General features: G+C 40.0%; 1 protein-coding gene across 1 annotated transcript; it reads right to left on the minus strand.

Moving 5' to 3' along the window:
- Window positions 1–7,244: 7,244 nt before the first annotated feature.
- LOC145770380 (uncharacterized) lies at window positions 7,245–20,116 on the minus strand. The gene is made up of 10 exons (XM_082582018.1): window positions 19,880–20,116; window positions 18,355–19,205; window positions 17,637–17,721; window positions 15,073–15,138; window positions 12,439–12,596; window positions 12,037–12,182; window positions 10,091–10,231; window positions 9,468–9,558; window positions 8,633–8,781; window positions 7,245–8,299 (listed from the first exon to the last, which is right to left on the minus strand). The coding sequence occupies exons 1-10, from the start codon at window positions 20,016–20,018 to the stop codon at window positions 8,149–8,151; spliced, it is 1,977 nt and encodes a 658-aa protein (XP_082438144.1). The 5' UTR covers window positions 20,019–20,116; the 3' UTR covers window positions 7,245–8,148.
- Window positions 20,117–22,434: the final 2,318 nt, after the last annotated feature.

A 22,434-nucleotide genomic window follows, 5' to 3' on the forward strand; every position in this document is an offset into this window, starting at 1 on the left:
AATTACTTGCCTCTTCAGCAAGATTGCCAGATGATTTCAAAATTTTCAGCCCAACTGCTGCTGAAAAGTAGCCCATTTGTCGCAAGAGATAAAATTAGTCTTATACATAGGCTACTTTTTTAAAAACCATTTGTGTTCCCGTTGTTTCAAGCCAATGTTGCTAACCAATCAGCTACTCAGCTGATTGTAGGTTGGTAGGAAGCACCAGAGACGATGGTAATAACCTGTGCGGTTGCTCAAAGAAGAGAAAGCTTGTTTGTCGTATCCAGGCGTACGCCCGGTGGTTGAAGATTTAGATTATGTGGACGGAAGGCAAGGAAGCCAATCTTCGTGTCCACCTTCAGGCATGCCTTTAAGTGTCTTGCCAAAGACACAGCTGCATGCTCTAGAGCGGTGTCGAAGCGGCGCCCTTTCGATTGCTGTTCCAGGGCTCTCACTCACATCATTCCGCTCGGCAATGCAGCCGACGATGGAAAGCTAAGTTCATGTGAACAAAGGCATCGTGAATAGCCAGGTTTCGATCGGGAGGATTATCTCCTTTTATGTGAGGATTGCTGTTTGAGGTTAACTACTTTCGTAAAGCCGTAAATTCGCGTCTGCGAACAATGGATGGTTCGTTCACAAATGAAAGACGCGAACAAGGTTCACAAAAGAAAGCTATAATTTTAAAAAACTTCAACAAAAGTATTCAGAGTCAGCATCTCTGAAGGAAACACCAACCCATTGAACGAGAAACAATCTTAAGCCAGTGCTTCAACACTTAATACAGCGGTGTGAGCAACTGCTCTAACGGCAACGCAATTCCTTCCATTCGATGAGCCAGTAAATTGTTTCGAAAATTACAGTAGGCCTATCAATGTTGCAAGTTTTGATTTGTAGTAGCCTAAAAGAGAAAAATCACAGCCTTTCTTAAACATTCTTTGTTGATGCTTAGTTTTTAGAAGTGCGAAAAAATTCTTGCCCAAATGTAACTTAAGTTAATTAGCGTAAGGGAACGTTCAAATATTACGTAACGCCTTCGAGGGGGAGGGGGGGGTTTATGCAAAGCGTTACGTTAGCGTCACATCGGGGGGGAAGGGGTTCAAGCAAAACGTTACGTAACGCTTTCGAGTACGGAATGGTAGTTTTTTGTGCTGAATTCGTAGTGAAAAAGCGTTACATGGGGAGGGGGGAATTGAAAAAAGCGTTACATGGGGGAGGGGGGGGGGTCAAAAATTCGGAAAAAAAGCGTTACGTAATATTTGAACGTTCCCTAAGTGCGTCCAAATATTTTTTGCGGCTAAGCATAGAACGCCTGATTAAAAATTCGACACTGCTCCCATTTGTGCAAAAAAGCAAGAATAAGTTCAATGAAGTTTTTACAACATGCTGAAAGTTGTTAACCTAATTTTCGACTAATTGGAAAGTTTGGAGGTGCGGTTGCACCCCTGGCTCCTACGCCCATAATGCTTTGATATCCATTTATCTCCACCATTGACTAATAACATTTATTTAAGCGACTTTCAGATGATAGGTTGGTTTAGTTTAATCTTTATCCTCGGTCTAACAAAGCCTCTTGTAGGTTATTCCTGGCAGTTTCAAATACAGTAGCCTAGCTTTAAACCATTGACGCAGGCCCGGTCGCGAAAAATTTTTTCCCACGAGATTTCTGTCTCATTTACATATGTTGGTAAAAGTTTGGATTAAAACCGAGTGAATGCAACAATTTCTCGTTGGCACGGTTGGTTCGGTGGTATCATCCTCGCCTAGCGATCGAAGGTTCGACGCCCGACTAAGTCAAACTTTTTTTCTTCTTTAAATTAATTTTTGCGGTGCACAAGAGCTTTTCAAAAAAAGTAGGGTTAGGGAAAGCTTATATTTTATCATCATTGCAGAATTTGATTGGTAAATAGTTATTTCGCAATCTGAATCAACCAATCTCTTAACACTTTCGGAAAATCTTACTTTTAGAGTGACTAGAATCAATGATACAGAAATCTCGTGGGAAAAAAAATTTCGCGGCCCGGTCACCGACATCTAAGTAAAATTTTCATAGTTGCTGTCAGTGGCGGCTCGTGCCATGGGGCTGCAAAAGAAAGAGAACAGGGAAAATATGTTTTCCGCTGTGTTTGTCCGACTCGGTTACTTTTATCACTTTAGGATTGCGGATTAAAATATTAAAAGTTTCGTTTGGCAACACGGATTTTGATCAAACTTTTCTGCAGCCCAAGAGGAAGGCACTTTAACATGCAGATATTTAATCCATGGACTTCTGTCCAATCCAACCACGAACCAATCAGATGCTACGTTGTCTGTCCAATTGTGACCAGCCCAGCATTCAGCCAGAGAATTAATTATTACTTTGTTTGGTAACTATAGAAAAAAAGAGCTATAGCAGAGGTGGGAATCGAACTAGGCTTACCATACGTCACGTTTTAGGCGGGACAGTCCCGCTTTTTAACGTCTTGTCCCGGCGTCCCGACCGGTCAGCCAAACGTCCCGCTTGGGCGTTCAGCCATCTAGCATAATACACGAACATTACCAATTAGCATGTTCTCGTTACTGTTGTTGCTATGTAGCGTACCGGTAGCCTACTTGCTGAAGGTAAATGCGTGTCTGCAGCATTGACTCTCTTAGGCAAGCTAGAAGAAGCAGGCGAAGTAAACGTAAACTTGTTTTACAAAGAAGCAAGAGATTTTTACGATAAATGCTTATTGTATCTGGATCTTTATGATAGTTCTTATAAAGATGTGCTTCCTCATCTTTGGATCGACCTAAACAAAGAAATATCTTGGGTGCGAGTGTGTGAGTCTGCGGAAAAGATCAACATGATGCTTGGGAAGCAGGTGATCAACAGCGACTCTCTTTTCGACGAACAAGTACTAGTGAAACGGCACATGTCTGAACGTTGTAAGGAAGAGAGCTGGCAAAATGCGTCTTTGGAACAGAAGTGGGTCGAGATGTTCAAAGAATTTGAAAAAATGCATACGCGTTTCAAACTTTCAAAAGCTGGTAGAGTTCATATTTTGTTTACCCGTAACATCCGCACCCGTTGAAAGAATTTTTAGCATGTGGTCTGAGAGCAGGATGCTGGAGCAGAACGTGAAAGCCGTTATCACATGTAAAACCACTAGGGGAAGGTGACCATAGTTGTGCAGGTTCCATAGTTGTGCATGTGCCATTTCCCGCCGTTTTATGCATGGTTGATCAAGCATGACCACACTCCTGTGATGCCTCTAAGTAATGAGCTCATCTCTCATAGGTAACAGATTTCTAGTGCGTTCTCTATGCAAGCTGTTGCTATAAATGTTAGTTTGTTGCATTTTTTCCTGGTTTTTGAGATATTAGATAAGTTGTCATTTTTAGTAGATGTTGATTCTCTAGGAAAGTGAGCTTATTTGTAATCAGTAAAGGTGCATAGAGCTTGCATTATCTGCACTTCTTCTGGAAAAAGGTTTCGCAGTGTGGTCAGAAAATCCCTTTCAAGATGGCGGAGTCTTGATTCCATAGTTGTGCAGCACGTGATTCCTTAGTTGAGCATTCTGCACAACTATGGACATCGTACGAAAATTCTAAGCACTGATATTGAAAATTCTCGGCACTGAGACAATGATATTCTCAGCACACCAGTAGCTCCCCAAAGCAGTGAAAATCCTCCCAATGTGTATAGCCTACATATATTTCTCCATCACATATCCTTCGAATTCCTAAAGCTCCTCCTCGCAAACTTCAGTTCAATTAAAGCAAGAGAAGAAAGTCGATTATCCTTACTAGTGCTCCTGAAAAGCAATAGCTGTTAAAGGAAAAATTGTTGAAAGGCAAAAAGAAAATTAAGAGTTCCAAGAAGGTCCAAAAAAGATAGCAAATCAAGACGTAAAAATAAGAAATCAACACCTCAAGCTTCTTCTTTGAGCTCTTCAGAGGATGAAAGCCAAATAGTTCTAAATAACAATTCCTCCAACAATGCCTGCGGAAGTGACATGGAGGGCGAGAATGTGTGCATGCAGGGCCAGATTTTGCTGATGAGGGGCCCGGGGCACTTCTAGATCGGGGTGCCCCCGTGCAAAAAACACCTCTACGTCTACAGTAGCATTAATCCAGCACTGCACAACATTTTGCACAAACTTCAGAGGCTGAAAAAAAAACAACACAAAATCACATTTTTTCCACGTCGGGGGGGCCTTCAAAAGGGGGGGGCGGAGCGCTCTCGAACAACAACCTGCTCTCGGAGCGCTCTCGAACAACAACCTGCACTCTCTGCTCCCCTAAATCCGGGCCTGTGTGCATGGTGTGTTCTGAAGGGTATTTGGGATTGGAGACATGGATCAAATGTAATGTTGGTCTTACTGTAATTTTGAGAATGCTTCAAGCTCATCAGGGCTTTGCAAAAATTGGGCCCATGAAAATGCACAAATGATCCTGTGATGTATGTGTGGCGTGTGCCAATACTGCGAATAGTAGGCTAATTGCTGGTTTGTCAAGTAGACTTGAATTTTATTCTTTCCTTGTTTCTTATCTATGTAACTTATCAACAAACAAAACATCTGCTATACAGCGACGTTTTTGTATGTAGACACATTGCTAACTATTGCAAAATATGCCATTACTGCCATTTCTATACAGCATGGAGGAAAACAAGTGAAGATCTGCTGAATGCGTATGACCCTGTCCGCTTTGTATTTGAACGTCTACTGCAATATCAAAGTTACAAGTCTACACAAAGCAGTTGCACAATTAAGGAATCGGAATGCACAACTATGGACACCTATGACCATAGTTGTGCAACTTTAGTCACCGTTTTAAAATGTCAAAAGCACCTATCAGTTTATTTGCAAAACTTTATTTTTGTAGTGCTTTTTGTTGGTAAATGCTTGTACTATAACCACATCATATCGTTTGTTTGCTAACTTTACTCATGATTCAGTTTTTGATTAAAATGTTAAAAATTGCACAACTATGGTCACCTTCCCCTACTGATTGGTCTTGCTTTGACTTTTACGAGAATGTAAAATTGAACAATGTCTTTTTGAAGAAGGTGTTATCTACAAAAAAGTATGATTGGGCGAATAAGTAAATTCGCAAATGCTTGTACACAGTGTTGGGTAAATTCAGTGCAATTGAGAGTTACTTATCGACTTGAAAACCGCAGGCCATTTTATTATTCTTTCTTCCTTTTGCTTTACAGAAAAAATCTAAATTCGAACTATTTTGTATCGTTAACATCAATTCCTTTGTATTTTTCGAACTGAAACCGATATTTAAACAGAGAATATGCGCATGAACTCTCGATGACAATACGGTTAATGAAGACAGCCGGGATGGCTTTAAATGTAGGCCTATGTAATAATATCAGAAAACGTAAAGTTAAAAAATCACAGCTAAGTGGTCTTGGTCTTTGGAGGCGTCCCGTTTTGAAGTCACCAAAATAGGGTAAGCCGAAATCAAACCCACGTCAAAGTAATGACTACCACCGCCCTAACCCAATGCGCCAAGTCAACCGACGGCAAAGCATTGATTTGATTTAGCTTGAATTTGCGTTCTTCCTCTATTCTTCCTAAACGCAATCTTGATGACGTCATGAACAGCGTAGCTTCGATTGGTTCGTGGTTTATTAGAAATCTGCTTGTTAAAGTGCTACCAGCCCAAGAGTCTAAACTCCAATCGCTCTGATTGGCTAAAGATTATGCTTGTAGCTCCACCTCTTTTGGTATTTCACAGACACAGAACAGCAATTTTTTAATCTGTAGGGGCTGCTTGGAAAACAGCCCCCCTTAACCGAATAACTTTACAGACTTTTTAAAGTTAGTTTTTATTTCGCAGAGTAGCAACGAGCCATGAATGTAGAAGTGTTAGCTGTGGAGTTAGGGGTAGCCTATTCATCAGGTTATAGGAAGTGCTAGGGCATCTCAAATCACTTGAGCCTTGTATGCAACGGCTAGGTTAGTCAAGACTAAGCTGAAATGCATCAACTTTTCAACAAAGTTTGAATGCATTTTTTCAAAATTTGGGGTACAAATGTGCTCAGAACGCACCAAATTTAATGTGATTTTTTAAAGTTTTTCTGGGGGAGTGACCCTCCCGCGAAATCGTTCTTCGGCAAACTCAGCGACGGGCTTCTCCCCCCGGACTATTTATTGCAGCCCCACTGCTCCCAAACAGCATCAGCCGTCACTGTGGGTTGCTGTTGTCTGCGAGCTATTCCATCCATTATAATAGGTGCTGGTTCTGCTGATTGGAAAGTAGTCCTGAAATAGGCTGTGTTGCTCAAACACACCCCGATTGATCTTGAGACAGGCGGTTAACCAGTGAACTAACGAGCGAAACTTTGAAAAGATGAAGTTAAAAGAAATCATCACCTGACAAAGTTGTCACAGCTTCTTTAGTGATGTAGCCTACAGGATAGAAATTTAAGTTAGAAAGACTTCTCTAATGCTGAGAGATTGATATTCATCAGAGAGAAACTTTTTTGTCTGACGAGAGAATAGTAGGCTAGGCTACCATACAAGTAAGCCTAAATTCAATGCGGAATAATACTATGGTTGGTTGGTTTCAATAGCGTAGCCAGGAACTTTGAAAGGGGGGGTTTTGACAACCCAGCAGCGGGGGGTCTGGGGGGCCTCCCCCAGAAAATTTTGAAAAATTACTTTGAATTTGGTGCATTCTGAGAGCATTTTCAACAAAAATGTGGGTATGAATATTCCTGTAAATGGTGCTGTCCGTGGCATAGCAAAAGGATAAGATCATGTTTTCTTCGGCATTTTTCGGAAATAAAGCTAAGTCTCTGTGTTTTCTTGTTGCTAATTCCTGGCTGAGATGTTTGGTATTGGCAAAACTCGCTCTTTTAATGCAGTTTTGTTGAAAATTAGGCAATTTGTTTTAGACTGAAAGCATCATTCTCAATATCGTGACGTCATACGCGTGCCAAAGGGGGGGGGTTGTAACCCCCAAATCCCCCCTTGGCTACGCCACTGGTTGGTTTTGAATCTTTATCCACGGACTGACAAAGCCTTGACGCAGGCCCGGTTACCGAGATTGACAGAGTGAAGTTTCCAATTGTTGAAGTGCTGTTGCCAGAGAATTATACCATTCACTAGGTGCCGCTGAATAGAGAGCAGTCCTGAAATGCGTTGCTCAAGCGCACATTCCGAGAGTCGAACCAGCGCTGCGTGATCTTGAGCGGGGTGCGTAACCACTGAGCAAACGACGCCAATAGACAGACTATATTATTGTTTATATTCTGTTCTTCATCTTTCGTGTGCGAAAGATCGTTTGGATTTCTTGGCAAGTGATGGAAAGTCAGGAGAGCGTTTTGTCAGCTGTTAAACGGTTTACAGTAGTCCACTTGCATTGTAAGTCTTGCAATGAGATTACACAATCGCTGAATAACCAACCAATGATTTACACAAAATTACACCAATTTTGTATTTGAATCAAACACTGAGGATAAATTTGAATTAGAAGTTTGCCATGCTTCACTTTCCCCCATCAAAGTTGCCCGCAACGACTGAGTGTAGGGCTGTAGGCTAAGGCTACCAACTTTACTTTGAATGTGGCAACTGCTTTACAGAAGAGGCCAATCCTTCAGCAAAGTGTATTGTGGATGAATTTTGACGATAATGCTGATAAAACTCAATTAATATGCAAACCAAACAGAATAAAATAAACAATAAATATGAGGTAATAAGCATTTACGCACAAGATCATCATTCATGACAATGCAAAAAGGAGCCAAAATCTGGGTGTAAACCTCAAACTCACAAGAATTATTTGAATTTAATTCTTTGTTTAATCAATGAAATTGTATCAAAAAATATGATGTACCCTTTAAAGTATTCTTTTCACTAAGTGGAGAGCTTCCCCTAGACAGACTAGATTCGCGTTTTCAAATTTGATTTGAGCTGCGGACAATTGACGATCTGCGCCTCGACAAATGCAGTTATAGTAATGTAACGTTGCAAGATAGTAATGTAACGTTGCAAGAACACATGTTTCTTTGTTACGTCATTTGGTGTAACAACAGAACTGCAAGTTTTCAAGGACAATCGCGTCTTCAGATTCCGCCTCTTCGATATTTGTTGTAACTTCCTCTGAGGTCAACTCTTTTGCTCCACTTGACGGTTAAACTGATCAGATCGTTTTCCAAAAGGTGTCCTTGTCGCGCCAACTTTGCTACGTCGAAGTACCGTTGTGGGAAACAAATTCTTCATTTTTCATCTTTCCCATGGAGTCGTCTACTGTGGCCAGGTATCGAACCTGCCTCCCATTGTCCCAAGAGTAGATGTAGCGATCCCGCGGGTTGTAATCGATCATAGAGTTGAATCTGGAATGAGTAAATGAGTAAGCATCTCCAGTGGGCTGGCGTGTGCTCAATAATCATCAGTCTTTTCTTGTATCGAACATTCTTTACAGATTCAACCAACTCGCTGCACACCAGCAGAGAAATAATGTTCTATTTCTGAAGTAACCACTCAAGAATATATTGGTACTCGAGTCGATGTAAAGCGTAAACAATATCAACATTGTCAAACGGTAACAACCCAGCGTTTACCATCGCTTGATGTTGAAATTTCATTGGTATTTTTTCTTGCTAGAGTCAATCAAATTTGAGGATGCAGCGCATGGTGTAGCTACTTCACCGAATTGAGCTTCTTACCTGTAGTTGTTGACAAATGGAATGTTTAGTTTCTTGAGAGATCTTGCGTTTAGATCAAAAGCCGCGTTAATCGTCGCCTCCGACGCTTTGAAGCCACTGACAGTGTACAGGACTTGACAGATGATGAACGCGTTTGCCACTTTCCGTTTCTGTGAATGAAAATGCCGTGTAGTTGAAAGAAGAGAAATGGGTTGCCACTTCAAGCAAGGTTTACCACTTTTTAGTATCCACCCTTTTTTGAGAAATACTATCCTTTTTTTCTGAGGATTATACCTTTTTAAAGCTTTTTCCCATTTTTTTTATGTGCACCAGTAAAACAAGTCGGCTAGAGCGCAAGATTCAAGCACTCAAGGAAAAAGTAATTTTCAAAGTTGGATGATAATAAACCATCGCTTTTCTTCGAGTGGTAGCCTATCGTTGATGCATAACTTTACATTATACAAGTAGGGGTTAATCGGATGGATATTGTACGGATGAGATTGATTTTAAGAAGATTAACGCTAGCCTGCGTTCAATCAATCATGGGTCGATGTTGCTACAAAGCCACTTGTCAAACATTTTACACTGAAGCAACATGACAGTGCAAGTTGGTTAAGGTGGTAAATAAAACTAGAGGAAACAAAAACAATGGAAGTAATTATTTCTATTTCAATTTTTAGATTCTTTCTTCAATTGAATCCATGATAACATTTGTCGAAATTGTCGATAATTTGCCCAAATCAAGGAATTGTCATTTGAAATTTTTTTATTCTGACAAAGACCATTGTTAGATCAATAAGACATTGTTAGATCATTGTTAGACCATTGTTAGATCAATGAAAATCTGACAACTCACCGGAATTGGCGTGCGAATCGTCTTTCTGACAGGAAGTAGGGTTTCCGGGCTAATCTTAGTGACGAGAATATTTCCTTTGCTTCTTGGAGTGCTACAAAATGAATTTATTTCATTGCCTGTTAACCTTTTTTGACAAGGACGAGTAATGACAAATCGAATAAAATATAAATTGTTTGTAGTATTCAGTGACAAAAAAGTCAAGGTGATCTCCATACTTGAGTCCAAGCTTTTGGCTAAAAGAGGACAAGTTTCTTATTAGGGACCATATGCTTATAGCCCTGAAGCAAGTATAATGTTTAGGTAGATCACCGAGATTTAGATTCAGAGTAGGCTGCAGTAGAATGTGCCTAATTTGTCACTTTTAGGAGCTTGGAAAAAAAGTAACAGATTAGGCGAACTGACGAATTATGCAAACAAGGTAAAACCGTAGATTTGCGCCGCGACCGACAAAATTGTGACAAATAAGACGATTTTCACTGCAGCCTGTAAATTTATTTTAGAAAAATTCACTTAAGATTCATATTAGAAATTTGGGGTCCGCAGACAATACGTCTTTGGAAGGTTCCTTAAAGAGTTAGGAATCATTGCCTGAAATCTAGGCTAGAAGTTGATGTCAAGTTCACCTGTAGATGACCCACAATCCTGTCTCATCAACCGCGAAATCTATGTCAGTGAATCCGCCCCATTGGTAGGCGAATGAGCCGTGGAACCCCGCGCGTTTTATCGATCTGTCCATGGACGCCTTATTGGAACCGATCTTGTATCTGGACATCGAGATGTGCAAAGATTGTATTTGTCATTGATGCTGATGTAACATGCAAGTTAAAACTTGTGCTATGATACAATAAAACACCTAAAATAAACATTTCATAAATGACGAGTTTTCAATTTTTTGCCAATAATAATAATTGAAAGTGTTGCCCTACCGTAACAACTAGCGCTTGCAAAACAATCACGAAAAGAAGAGAGATAGAAAGGTTTGTAGTGTAGAGGTTTATGGCACTTGTGATCCCACACAGGAACTTCCGCGCATAACAACAAAGCGGATGAAGATAGAACAATATGACGGGTCATGTAATCGTCATAGGATGATAGCGAAAGATGTTAAGCGGTCATCTAGTCAGTTAGCGCCCCGTAACAGTAAATCTAACTAGACATTCATACACACAGGTGAGCAGAGGCAGGCACACAACTTCAATGAATAAAAGGTTTGAGCCACTGGAAATATCCATTCTCTATAAAAGGTAAAAATATCCATCATTCTTTTTGCTTTCCACCCTTGCCGCAAGAGAATTCCACCCATGGAAATTTCCACCCCAAGGTTTCCACCCTTTTGATTAACAGTGTAGAATGAAAAATACCAGATTATGATCCATCAACATCTGATGCCGTAGATTACAAACTGATGAGGAGGACACTTTATTATTACCGTACTATCATTTATTTGTTATCATTATTTGTGACATTATTATAAACGTAACTTGAAATGCAAACCTTGTTAAATTTGAAAGCCTTATTACATATTTACATTACAGCTAAACTTGGCATGCAATCGAAAACAAATATAGAGCATGAAAGCCTTGTGGAGTTAATAACCTTTCACTGCGAAACTTAGCAGTGCATGCTAGATAGAAGATTTCCTTTTTACTCTGATAAAATATTGAATAGCAGCGTCTTTGCATGTGTCAATAATGTAGTCATGACGAACATGACTAGTTAGTGATGACGTGATAGTGACACTCTTGTGACGTTACATGACCTAGCGCAGGGTTTCCCAAACTTTTTTTACGCCACGGACCACTATTTGTGAATCTGTTCATTCGCGGACCCCCAATACAAAGGTAAAAATGAATAAAACCGAATTTTGTTTATTAAAAAAACTGACATCGATGGGACGGATGGGATTGCTTCTTATTGCATAAGTCATCAATTCTCGGAGTTATTTGTGAAAGGCAAACTCGTAAGTCAGGGTCCACGGAAAGTCCGGACCTGTATTTTGTCTTCATGTTGGTAAGAGTAAGAAAACGGCAATGATCTCAACAAAACCACAAATCCGGAATGGTGATAAGAATAATTATATTATTACGTCATAGAGGAGGACCACGAGAATTTTTCGTAAACAACTTTTTAACTGCAACGAAGGTGCAACAAGTAAGGTTTGCGATACTGGATAGCAAAAGCTTTCGAAATCATTTAAGTTGTAAAGAACTGCGGCAATTATCTTTGACAGGGTACGTACTGTACAACGTATATGTGTAACTTTTAAATTTCTTGTCATATCGCCATGGACCACCTGTGCAGTCGTCGCGGACCATTGGTGGTCCGCGGACCACAGTTTGGGAAACCCTGACCTAGCGTCATCAAAGTCACGAGTACAGAATATCACTCACACAGTTTCAATGTCTTATATTTGTTACCAAAAAACAGACATAATCAAACTCAACTGAAACAATTTAACGACAAGACAGAAACAATCATCCATGCAACATACAATAGAAATGTTAGGAATTATTTGTCTGATGCCGTCGATGTCTGGTCAGGCAAGACAATTGAAGAAGATATTTGTTACCTAACAATTCGTCGTGAATTTCTCCGCTGGTAATACAAGCTTCCATTGTAGACGACGGCGCCGTTACTTTCCATGGGGTGGGGAAGGTTGTGGACGGTTTCGTGCTTGTGCTCTTTGAACGCGGTTATGTTGGAGTACTGGTAGAGCTAAGATATGCAAATTCATTTGTAATTAAACAGAGATGTCGATGACATCACAATGATCACATACAAGACATTGTCACTTGTTACGTTTGGATTTGAGTCAAGTGGATCTCATCGATTCTTGGCTTGCGGTTGATTAGAAAAAAATAATTTAGACAATTAAAACTTAGCATCGCGTTCATCGAGGCTATTGTCTTCATCGAAGATCTACTGTCTACGATTGTTGACGTTTATGAAGGTTGTTTTCAAGCTGAGTGACCTTTCGAACTTTGAACCCGCTCTGGTTAATAGCCCAGATCTTTGTGCTCCCTTTATCAGCCATGGGATCTTTCATCCAGACTCCGGCACGATGCAAAATCAGTTTCTTCGATTGTCGGATGGTCTCAGGGTCGGAGATATTGACCAAAATACCACAAGCTGCGAGATCATAAACAAAGTAAAAAATTTGATTGTTTTCATTTCCATGTATGAAGAAACTTGCTAGAAACAAACTATATTCACGCGTTGTATAAATGTAGGCTATATGCTTGGACAGCAAAAGGGACAAATCAACAGAATTTGGACCAAATTAAACCGGACATATCCCTAAAAGCTAAAAAAAAGCAACTTTCATATTCTGGCAAAGCATGAGAAAGTACATCACTGGAAAAAGACGTCATGGTTTGGTCAGCGGAGAAAAGGGAAAGGATCATAAGAATCATCCCAAAACGAGATGGCTCGATACATTGATGAATAACAACGGTAAGGGCATGGAAGAGCTGAAGGAGATTGTGAGGATTCGAGAGCGGTAGAGATCGATGCGGTAGGATCATGCGGTAGAGATCGGTAAAAATCGAAATCGATTTTTAGCTATTTATGATTGAACTGACTCGTGTGAGAATAAATTCCTTTGCCTTACAAGACATGTAACCGAGTCGTTCATATCAAGCATTGTTGTGGGTTTGACACCTGTCAGAAGCTATTTCATTTTCTTGAGGTTATTATACAAATACAATTACATAACAAACTATAATAATGTACGGTTTGATTAAAAGGATATCGCATTATAACCTGTATCCCAAGCCCATCCGTTTAACCGTACAAGCTCCATCAGGTTGTATAGAATGGCCACGTCACTTGGTGATACAGCGATAATAAATAATGCATTTAGAAACCATTAGCAGGCAATTATTTTGATGAAATAAGAAAACACTGTCATCCATACGACTTTTTAACATCGCAAAATAAAGCGCAGTTTAATTTATTTCGATTGCGTTGTCATGTCAAAGACATAAGCCTTCAAATTGTTTGTCTGCAAGCTGAAACTAAAATAAACGTAAGCCAGAGTAAATGTTATCTGCATTGCCCCATCTTAGCTGAAAATCTTAGCTATGTGCTTGTTGTTGGTCTCGAAGATTAGAATGATCAAAATCAAAATTTTCTCCTCTTGTAATAAAGTAACAGAGTCACATGTTGAAAAAGTGCACGATAGGTCGAATCGCTCTCTTCATCATGCAGTTGCTCATCCGTGGCATAGCTCATCTTTCTTCAACATCAGTCCTTATAACTTTGACCACTCAAGTTGAGTTTGATTTAAACTAATGAATCAGAAACCTTGCTTTCACTCATGCGTGTCACAGACAACATTGGTCACGGTCGATCAAGCATAAGATGTTGTTATGTCCAGGTTCAATGGTTATGACACTGTACGCCAAGTGGCGTAATAAAAGAGAGCGATGTTGATAAAGCGGTGACAAAAACGACGCTCTGTGAATACTTCCGAATGTGTCGCTGCGCATTTCATCTTCACTCTACATTTCTCTATTGTGTGTATTCTTCATAGGTTTGTTTGCCATTATCACACGCTTGCCATTATCACACGCATAGTAGACAGTGCACAGTGGTGCTGACAAAAGATCCAGTAGGTCCAAGAGTCCAGCAAATTGGAGTCGAACTCGAGTCTACGAGAAAAAAGTCGGTGATCTACCTTTTTCTAGACCTCTGCTAATTTTGGTACCGGTATATATCGTTTTTTTTTTCGTTGTGATGGTCAAAAATAAAAACAAACTTAAAGAAGACACCACACATTATTTTCGTATAGTGCATTTGTATCAAGTCCACTTTGACTTGGAGAAAAATTTCCTGCTTGGAAACTACCAACTACTTTAATAAAAAAATGGGGAATCCAAAATATAGATGCTAAACTCTATTTTAGGCTCTTTATCTTTTGATAAGATTGACCAAATGTTCCAACCATTTTGCTCCTACCTACCGATTCCTTGAGTAATTCCTTATATGTTTGATACCATGGGTAGTCTATTTCTTAGAGATGTTTTAACGTTGTTTCGTGTTTTAAAGGCCCATATATCTCATTAATGTCGAACCTAAATTATTCTCTCAGTTTCAGGCACTCTGCATATTCGGTTACCTTCATATCCTCTCTACAGGTTTAAGCCATTGAGGCAAAGCTGACAATGTTCATTTCGTTCTTTGAGTAAACAAATCTTTTAAACAGACGCCAAAATGCAAACATAACTCCACAGTAATTAACCTCGCCCCTGGGTTGACTGACTGGGGTTTAGGGTTGTCTGCTACTTATCAGCTTATGCCTGGGTGTGCCATCCAAACAAATCCAAAAGATTTGCAGAATAACAATTTTTTTTGTAATTTTCATCACAAGACGTTGCCGCAACATTGCCACAGTTATTCACAAATGCAACTCTTCAGCAGCTTGGGAAGGATGGTTCAAAAGTTTTGTTAGGTCTATGCCAATCACCAAATGCCATTGTTGCATCACTAACATGCACTGAAAGTCAGTCAGAGCTTCCCTTCATCAAACCATCAACCCTGATTTCTTTTATCACAGGGAAAGATTTCTCACGCCTGTTCATTACGTCATTGTAATTTGACTTACTTGTGTAGTTTGGAACAATGTTGTCGTCATCAACATGTGCACTGGAGCATGACTGCCGGTTGTCACCTGAAAGCGAACAAACGAGTTATTGAACTGATCAGAGCCATATGAAGATTGATTGATGGTGAGAATCTATCATCGGATTGAGAAAGATTTTTGATAGCACAATCCTTCACAGTTTCGCTTACTGTACTTGTACAAGTTTTAAACCAATGACGCAGGTTCGGTCCCCGAGTTTGACAGAATGAAGCTTCTAATTGATGAAGTGTTGGTGTTTGTGAATTATTCCATTCACCAGTAGCAGCTGAATAGAGAGCAGTCCTTGATATGCGTTGCTCAAGCGTTTACCCCGAGAGCTACTGCCGTGTGACGCATGATCAAGAATTCGATGTGAGAGTCATGAGTATCAGAAACCCGTGTTGCAAACAGAACAAAACGGCAGGAAGTTGGTTGGTTCAGCTTGGTTGGTTTTGGTTTTTGAATCTTTATCCTATTATTGACAAAGCCTTGATAGATTATTCCTGGTAGTTTCGCATACTTGTACAGGCTTTTGACGCAGGGCCGGTTACCGAGATTGACAGAGTGAAGTTTGCGATTGTTGAAGTGTTGTTGCCGGGGAATTATTCTATTCACTAGGTGCCGCTGAATGGAGAGCAGTCCTGAAATGCATTGCTCAAGCGCACACCCCGAGAGTCGAACCAACGCCGCGTGATCTTGAGTCGGGCGCGTAACCACTGAGCAAACGGGGCGGACGGTTTGTGCCGCCAGCGCATGAACAAAAAGACGTATTTCGAATAATACGTTTCGAATAAGAAAATATTTAGTTACTATTTTGTTGCCTACTGTATTTGTTTCTAACAGCTCTTGGTGCATTATTGAGCATTATTTAGTAAGTTTAAAATATTGCAGAGTGAATGGGCAGCTTACCACTAGGTGCTGTTTTTTCACCAGTACGTGTAATCGATATTTTCTTCATAACAAAAGTTAAAGTTTACGCAAGTGACCTTAAAAAACTTTGCCTATTCAAAACTTATCTCGTTGATGTCAGCGATAAACAGACAATGTTCGTTTCAGATATAAGAACTGTTGAGATTTTATCATTGCTTTCAATCGATATTATTATTGTATATTTGTAAGTTGTTTTGTACAATCTTGCTCAATTGTCAGTGAATTGTTACGACAGCCAACACAATAAACTATTGTTATATTATGACATTATGAGGTGACAAAATGATTCTTTTTGCTTGACAATCAACAACAACCTCATACTCATAAATGGAGCATACAATACGTCACGGAGAGCTTTGTCACGCAATCTTGAAGATTATTTGCTAACTTCACACGCACTTCACTACTTGACCACTCTTAACGGATTTGAAACAGAATTTCACGTTCTTGACATTATTTCAGCATATTTTGACAAAAACTTGATAAAACGAAGTTATAATTTTATGAGCTAAAGCTGCAGTAACACACTACCCTGATCCAGCCATCAAAACCCACTCTTTAGGTTCTTCCGACGTTTACAAACGCCAAGTTAACCAACGAGAACGGATTTTTTTAGCTGCGGGGTAATCAGAGGCTCTATTGCGTCATTAGTAAGGAAAGAGAAGACGAGAAACGGAGATTCGGATTCAGTTTCCAAAGATTGAGTTTAAAATGTAAAACATTTTCTTGACTTAGTTAGTGTAATCAATTTTACTATTCATGTTAATACTGCCTTCGCGTTTATGCTGCAGATAAACTGCAAAATGCACCTCATTTCAAGGCTTTTATATTTTGTGAAGCTTTCACGCGAAAACAACTTTTACTTGTTTGTGAGTTCTGACAAAAACAAATCGTGTTTTGTTGGTCGTCGTTATTGGTTTTGCCGAATACAAGACAAAATTGTTGAAATAAGAAGCTGCATATTGCCACAACATAAACGAAAGTAGTCTGGGATCTTCTGGTTTCCATTAGTGGCCATTAGACCATGCAGGCACTTCGAGTGAGAACGAAGCTCGTTGTAAACACTTGAAGGAAATAGAAATCTAATTAACGGCTAAGAGACGAAGCCGAGCCAAGTAAAGCTACAAACTTAACCACAAAGCTTCAGCGTTCGGTATAATAACACTTCGGTGAGTTCTACTAAATATCTGACGTTGAAGAAGCTAATCGTGGAGCAAAGTCGTCATACAGCCGGTGATGCGTGATCAAGCTGCTACAGACTTATCTTCTATGACGGAACAGATCTTACACACAAGAAATGTAAAACACACTGTGATGTAAGCATTGGCTAGAAAAGAGTCAAATTTGTAACATGAAAATATTTTCACCTTTATCCCGACGACTTATAAAACCCTCAAAGATATAGCTCCAAGGGAACAATTATTGTCAGCCCCAAAAGAGATTGTCCTAGTCTGAATCAGGTCGACATTTGGTGGTACAGTATTCGTTTCTCATTTAAATTGTGTTACTTACTGGAAGGACCAAGTGAAGGTGACTGGATTAAGCGCAAAGTCAGGAGCCACTGTTTAAAATTTTTCTTTTTGACTCGAATCACTCTGAAATACTAAACCACTTACCATTTCCTGACGTCACGTTTTGCTGCAATGACATCACAGAAGCGTTTAGTTGGGAAATTTTCGCTGCGGCGACTTGAAGAAGCTCCTGAAATGTGACGTAATTGAAAGTAACAGTTACAACACGCGATGAACGCGTGAACATCACAGGACCTACACAATCTTTGTCAAACAGCAAAATACATGGTCAAACCCCTACAAGTGCGCCCACTGCATCTCGTGAATGCATTCCAAAATGAAATTTGTTGCAAAGACCTTTCGACTTGTTCCATCACAATGCTTGGCCTCGACTGGTCAAAAGGTCACACGTACGCTTGAAAGTGCAGAAGTTTTCAAAGAATTTTAAGCAATTACTCAAACAAAAATCAGTTCGGCCAGGGAAAAGAAACTGACGAGTTTAAATCAGCTCTGTACGCGTGAACAGACATCGCAAAAGAAAACTATCTCGGTTAATGAGCCCTGCCGCAGTTTAACAAAAATTGTACGTTGCAATACATAAAAGTTGCAAAAACGACAAGGTTTTCATTTGTTTGAACCCTCAACACAATCTTGTGGCTTTGAGGTTAAATCGTTGGTATGTACCCAGTTAACAAATCAGTCAACTTTTACATTACTAACGTCTGCAGACGTTGAATCAATGGTAAAAAAAGGGTTGATTTGCTTTCTGGGTAAGCTTTGAGACCGGTTAGAAATAAACATTCCAACGTCTGCTGAGACTTACCTTGTCTTTCAAATTGTCGACACGCAGCTCCTCCACCCTAGCTCGGAGAGAAATCGCCTCATTGGAAAGATCTTCGTTCTCCAAGGATAATCTTCCGACTCTTTCTACCAGAAGCCGCCGAGCCTCTTCGTGGTTCACTTTCTCAGAAATAAGCAGCCGCTGGTTGTCTGAAAGAGCCATGTTCTCTTCATTTGTCGAGTCCAACTCCTCCTTCAATCTCACCACGGTCTCATGCAATGTTCTGTTTTCTTCTGTCAGATCTCGGATACTGTTCCGTTGACTAATGAGGATGCGAGTGAGGTTGAGATTCCGAAGCTGGAGCTTTAATCTTTTGCTAACCTCATCATCTATTTGGATTTCCAAGTTACTCAACTTAACTTGCATCTCTTCCGAAAGTTCTTGAAGAGCTCTTGATGCTCCGTTGTTACCATGGTGATCTTGGGATGATGCAGATGATCCTGAATGGCTGGAATGCGAGATAGTCGAATCGCGTCGAAAGCCGCGAACTTTTCTCATAAAAGTTTCGGCAGCTTCAAGTCTCCGGCGCTGATTGTTCATTTGATTCTGGAAAGAACCCAACATCCGATGCATCTCTTCCAATCGCGTTTCCATGGCACTGGAGGAACAATGAGTGGAATATCTGGGAACAGTGAAAGTGTAGTGACAAGATTCTTCTGGACTCATGGTTCTTCTGTCTTGATGCTGCTTTCTGCCGAAATAAGATTCCTTCCCAAGAGAAACAAACGCCTCTCTAACATCCGGACCCGCCACCACCGCGGCCTTTGTCCGACTATCAGAGAGATGTCGCGGAGGTTGTTGAATGGGAGGAATTGTGACGTCACTGTTGCTATCTGAAATATGCTTGATTCGTTAATTTTAACAAAGTGCATGCAATGACTAGGTATAAGATGCTGAAGTAATTCGTATTCTTGCAATACATTAATCCCTCGGTGCAATTGTGGTCATCTTGGGTAAAAAACGCCGACCAAAGGACTGGGCAGATGGTAAAATATGGAACTAAACTTCCACGTCCAGGACAAAAAGTAAACTTTGAGCTACAATAAACTATATAGTCTAGCACGCAGGAGGGCCGTTGAGAGGGTAATTTGGGCCGTTGAGAGAATGATTTGGGCCGTTGAGAGGATAATTTGGGCCGTTGAGAGGGTAATTTAGGCCCGGTACTAAAGAGATTCTCTGGCTTTAAATCAAGATACTTTTTATGAAAAATGCGCTATATCCAAACAATACGCGGTGGTTTCTTTAAGTGTCCGGTAGGCTTGAAAAGGCTGCGGGCCCCTAAAATCATTCCAAACAAGGGTCCAAAAATACTTCTTGGACCCCCATGTCAAGGCAACTGCCAGTACGCATATGAAAGGTGTCTGACCATTGCATGATTGTAAACTCAAACATGTGCTATAAGTTGTATGTTGTGGCTATCATTATCACACTGCCCATGACAATTAGCTAGATCTCCACCTCCAGTAAAAAAGATTTTATTCCCATGCATACTAATTGCAAACCTCACCTCCCCCACTCAAGAATGGTCGTATTTGGTTTTCTTCTCTGTCACCAGATTCACTCACATCCGTGCCATCCAGCGAATGTATAGCATTCAGTACACATAACAGAACGCAAAGTTGAGTAAGTCGGTGTGAACGCGTCATAGTGCCCAACAAATAGCAAACGATTGAGGCTTGTTGCGCCAGTTACAAGGATTCAATCTTGAATACAAAACTAAATCATGTACTGTATTGCCGTCGAAGCAAAATTTCTGCAAAAACAAAATATTCAAACATACAAGATTCCAAAAAGAAAGATCTGACTGACCAAACAATAGGCTACAACGCAGCCTTGTGTATGTACATTGTACATTGCACAGATACACTGCCCAAACTACTGGTAAAATCCTTCATTACTAGTCGTGCTGGTGATATCATAGTTGCAGCAACTTGTAAGAGTACAAGAAAACACCACCTTTGCTAGGGATTGTAGATCATAGGGAAGGTCTAACCTTTTCAGAGAAATCAGGTACCCATTTGGCATAGTAAGAAAACATTCCCAAAACCCGTTGTAATTCTGGTTTGGATTTCGGCAAGGTAAGAAAAGCTCAAAAAAGTCAAACTTCATCCGCTTTTGGCTTATCCGCAACACTAGAAGGGTTACGTTTTTTTCTATTTTACAAAATATTTTACTTTTTATGGGTTATATAAGAAGAGTTAAGTTGGTTTTAAAGTAATTTAAGGTTTTTAGTTGAAAGCAAGCTTGCAGTAAAGCGTAAAAAAAAATGTCAAATTGGCAATTGACCCTTCTAATGTTGAAGGAACAACGGAGTTGCGCGTCCCGTAATGTACCGTCCCTATACCTTTGCCTACAAAATAAAGTAACTTTTAATACACCTGGTTTCGAACCACGTCTCCTTTGAGCAGACTGATCGGTCAACACACAACTTCGCAAGCCATGTCAGTCGTCGCACAAATCAATAACTCACACTCCATGAATCGCGATTGTCTTTAAACAAAGGATTTATGACTCGCTTTCTTGCTTTATGTCGTCAATGTTTGTACAAAACGTAATGTCGTAAATGAAGAAGAAAAAGAACAAAATTTTTATAGTAACTTTGTTAAAAATTGTTGAACCAATGTCAAAAACAAATTGTCTTTTGAACGTGGGCGCACTGCAAACAGGCTTAGTGGCTCAGTGTGAAAACGTAACATGGAAAATATTTGAAGGTTTTGCTTTGTAATTTCCTTGATGCTTCACCCCAACAAATCATGGGAGCTCTGACATCGTTGCCTTGTGATGTAAACATCAGACTTCGAAATTGTACGTTGAAACGTCGAAATTGCATGTTGAAACGTCAAAATTGCATGTTGAAACTTTGTTAATTTTCTTTGTGCATTTTCAGAAGATACATTTTTTCCAAAAGTTTGAACCAACATATTAAGCCGATGGCCTTTTAACTTGAAAAGCTTTATCGTTGTATAGACGTTCTATGACGTAGTATAGATGTAACAAGCGAGCTACCGCAAGCAACATATGTACAAGTTTGCCTCTCAAACCACAAGTTGTTCATTAAAAGTCGTAATTAATTTTTCCGGGCTAAGACGAGTGCCAAGCAATCCAGAAAGAAACAACTGCGATGACACAAGAGGCAACCGCGTTGGTACCGATCAGTGCCGCGCTGGTCTCTGCTTTCTTTTCTGCTTCTGGTGCGCACTGGACAATGGTGCGATTCCAGGTCGACTCATAACTGGCCACATTTCTAAAAGATCTTAGCAGTTGTGGAGAGTCAAATTATACCATTAAAAGTCGCTGACTGACCATTACCCTCAAACAAGTAAGCCTTCCTTTGCAATCGTAAAACTACCAGATAGCAAAATCCGTCATTTTTAGATAAATTCGACGTCTGCAAACGTTGAATTATATCTAAAAATGTCGGATTTTGATGTCTGAGTAATAAATGTTGCTTGTCTAAAGTAATCTTCAACAACCACACGTTGCGATGCTCATCGCCGAATGACAATTGTCGTCGCTGTAAAGTGACGTCCTTGTTTTCGCTTTTTTCTTTCGCTCATCCACTTGAAGAGATGTTGTCTGGCTGTTCAGTGTTCAAGCGCGAGTGACGTCATAATCGTGGTAGCATAATAAGCGTCAAGTTTCGTCAAAGTGACGCATGGCAGCATCACAATGAGATGACATAGCGCAAAATTACTGTTGGGTTCCGCTAGGCATTCCTTGGGGCCACAAACCCTTTTTTTGTATAGTAAAAAAAAATTGGGGCAGCCAAGTTTAGTTTCATGGGTTAAATTTATTTCGAGTTACTATGAAAGATATTTTATCTCACAATTTTCTTGACATTTATACCTGCGCTGATAATGAATGATTTTGCATTGCTGAAATATTCGGAAGAAATTAAACCGCTTCTCTTGTCCATGTTTGTGCATGACAGCAAAGAAAATTGAGTCAAAAAAATTATCTTGGCCAATTTAGTGTTGAATAGAAAATTGATCAATTGAGCGGCGATACCGTCGATTTAAGTGGCTTGGTGAATTCGACGAAGCACGACTCTTATCCAGTTTG

This window comes from Aplidium turbinatum, chromosome 1, assembly GCF_918807975.1.
Source record: "Aplidium turbinatum chromosome 1, kaAplTurb1.1, whole genome shotgun sequence".
In the NCBI taxonomy this organism is placed as follows: domain Eukaryota; kingdom Metazoa; phylum Chordata; class Ascidiacea; order Aplousobranchia; family Polyclinidae; genus Aplidium; species Aplidium turbinatum.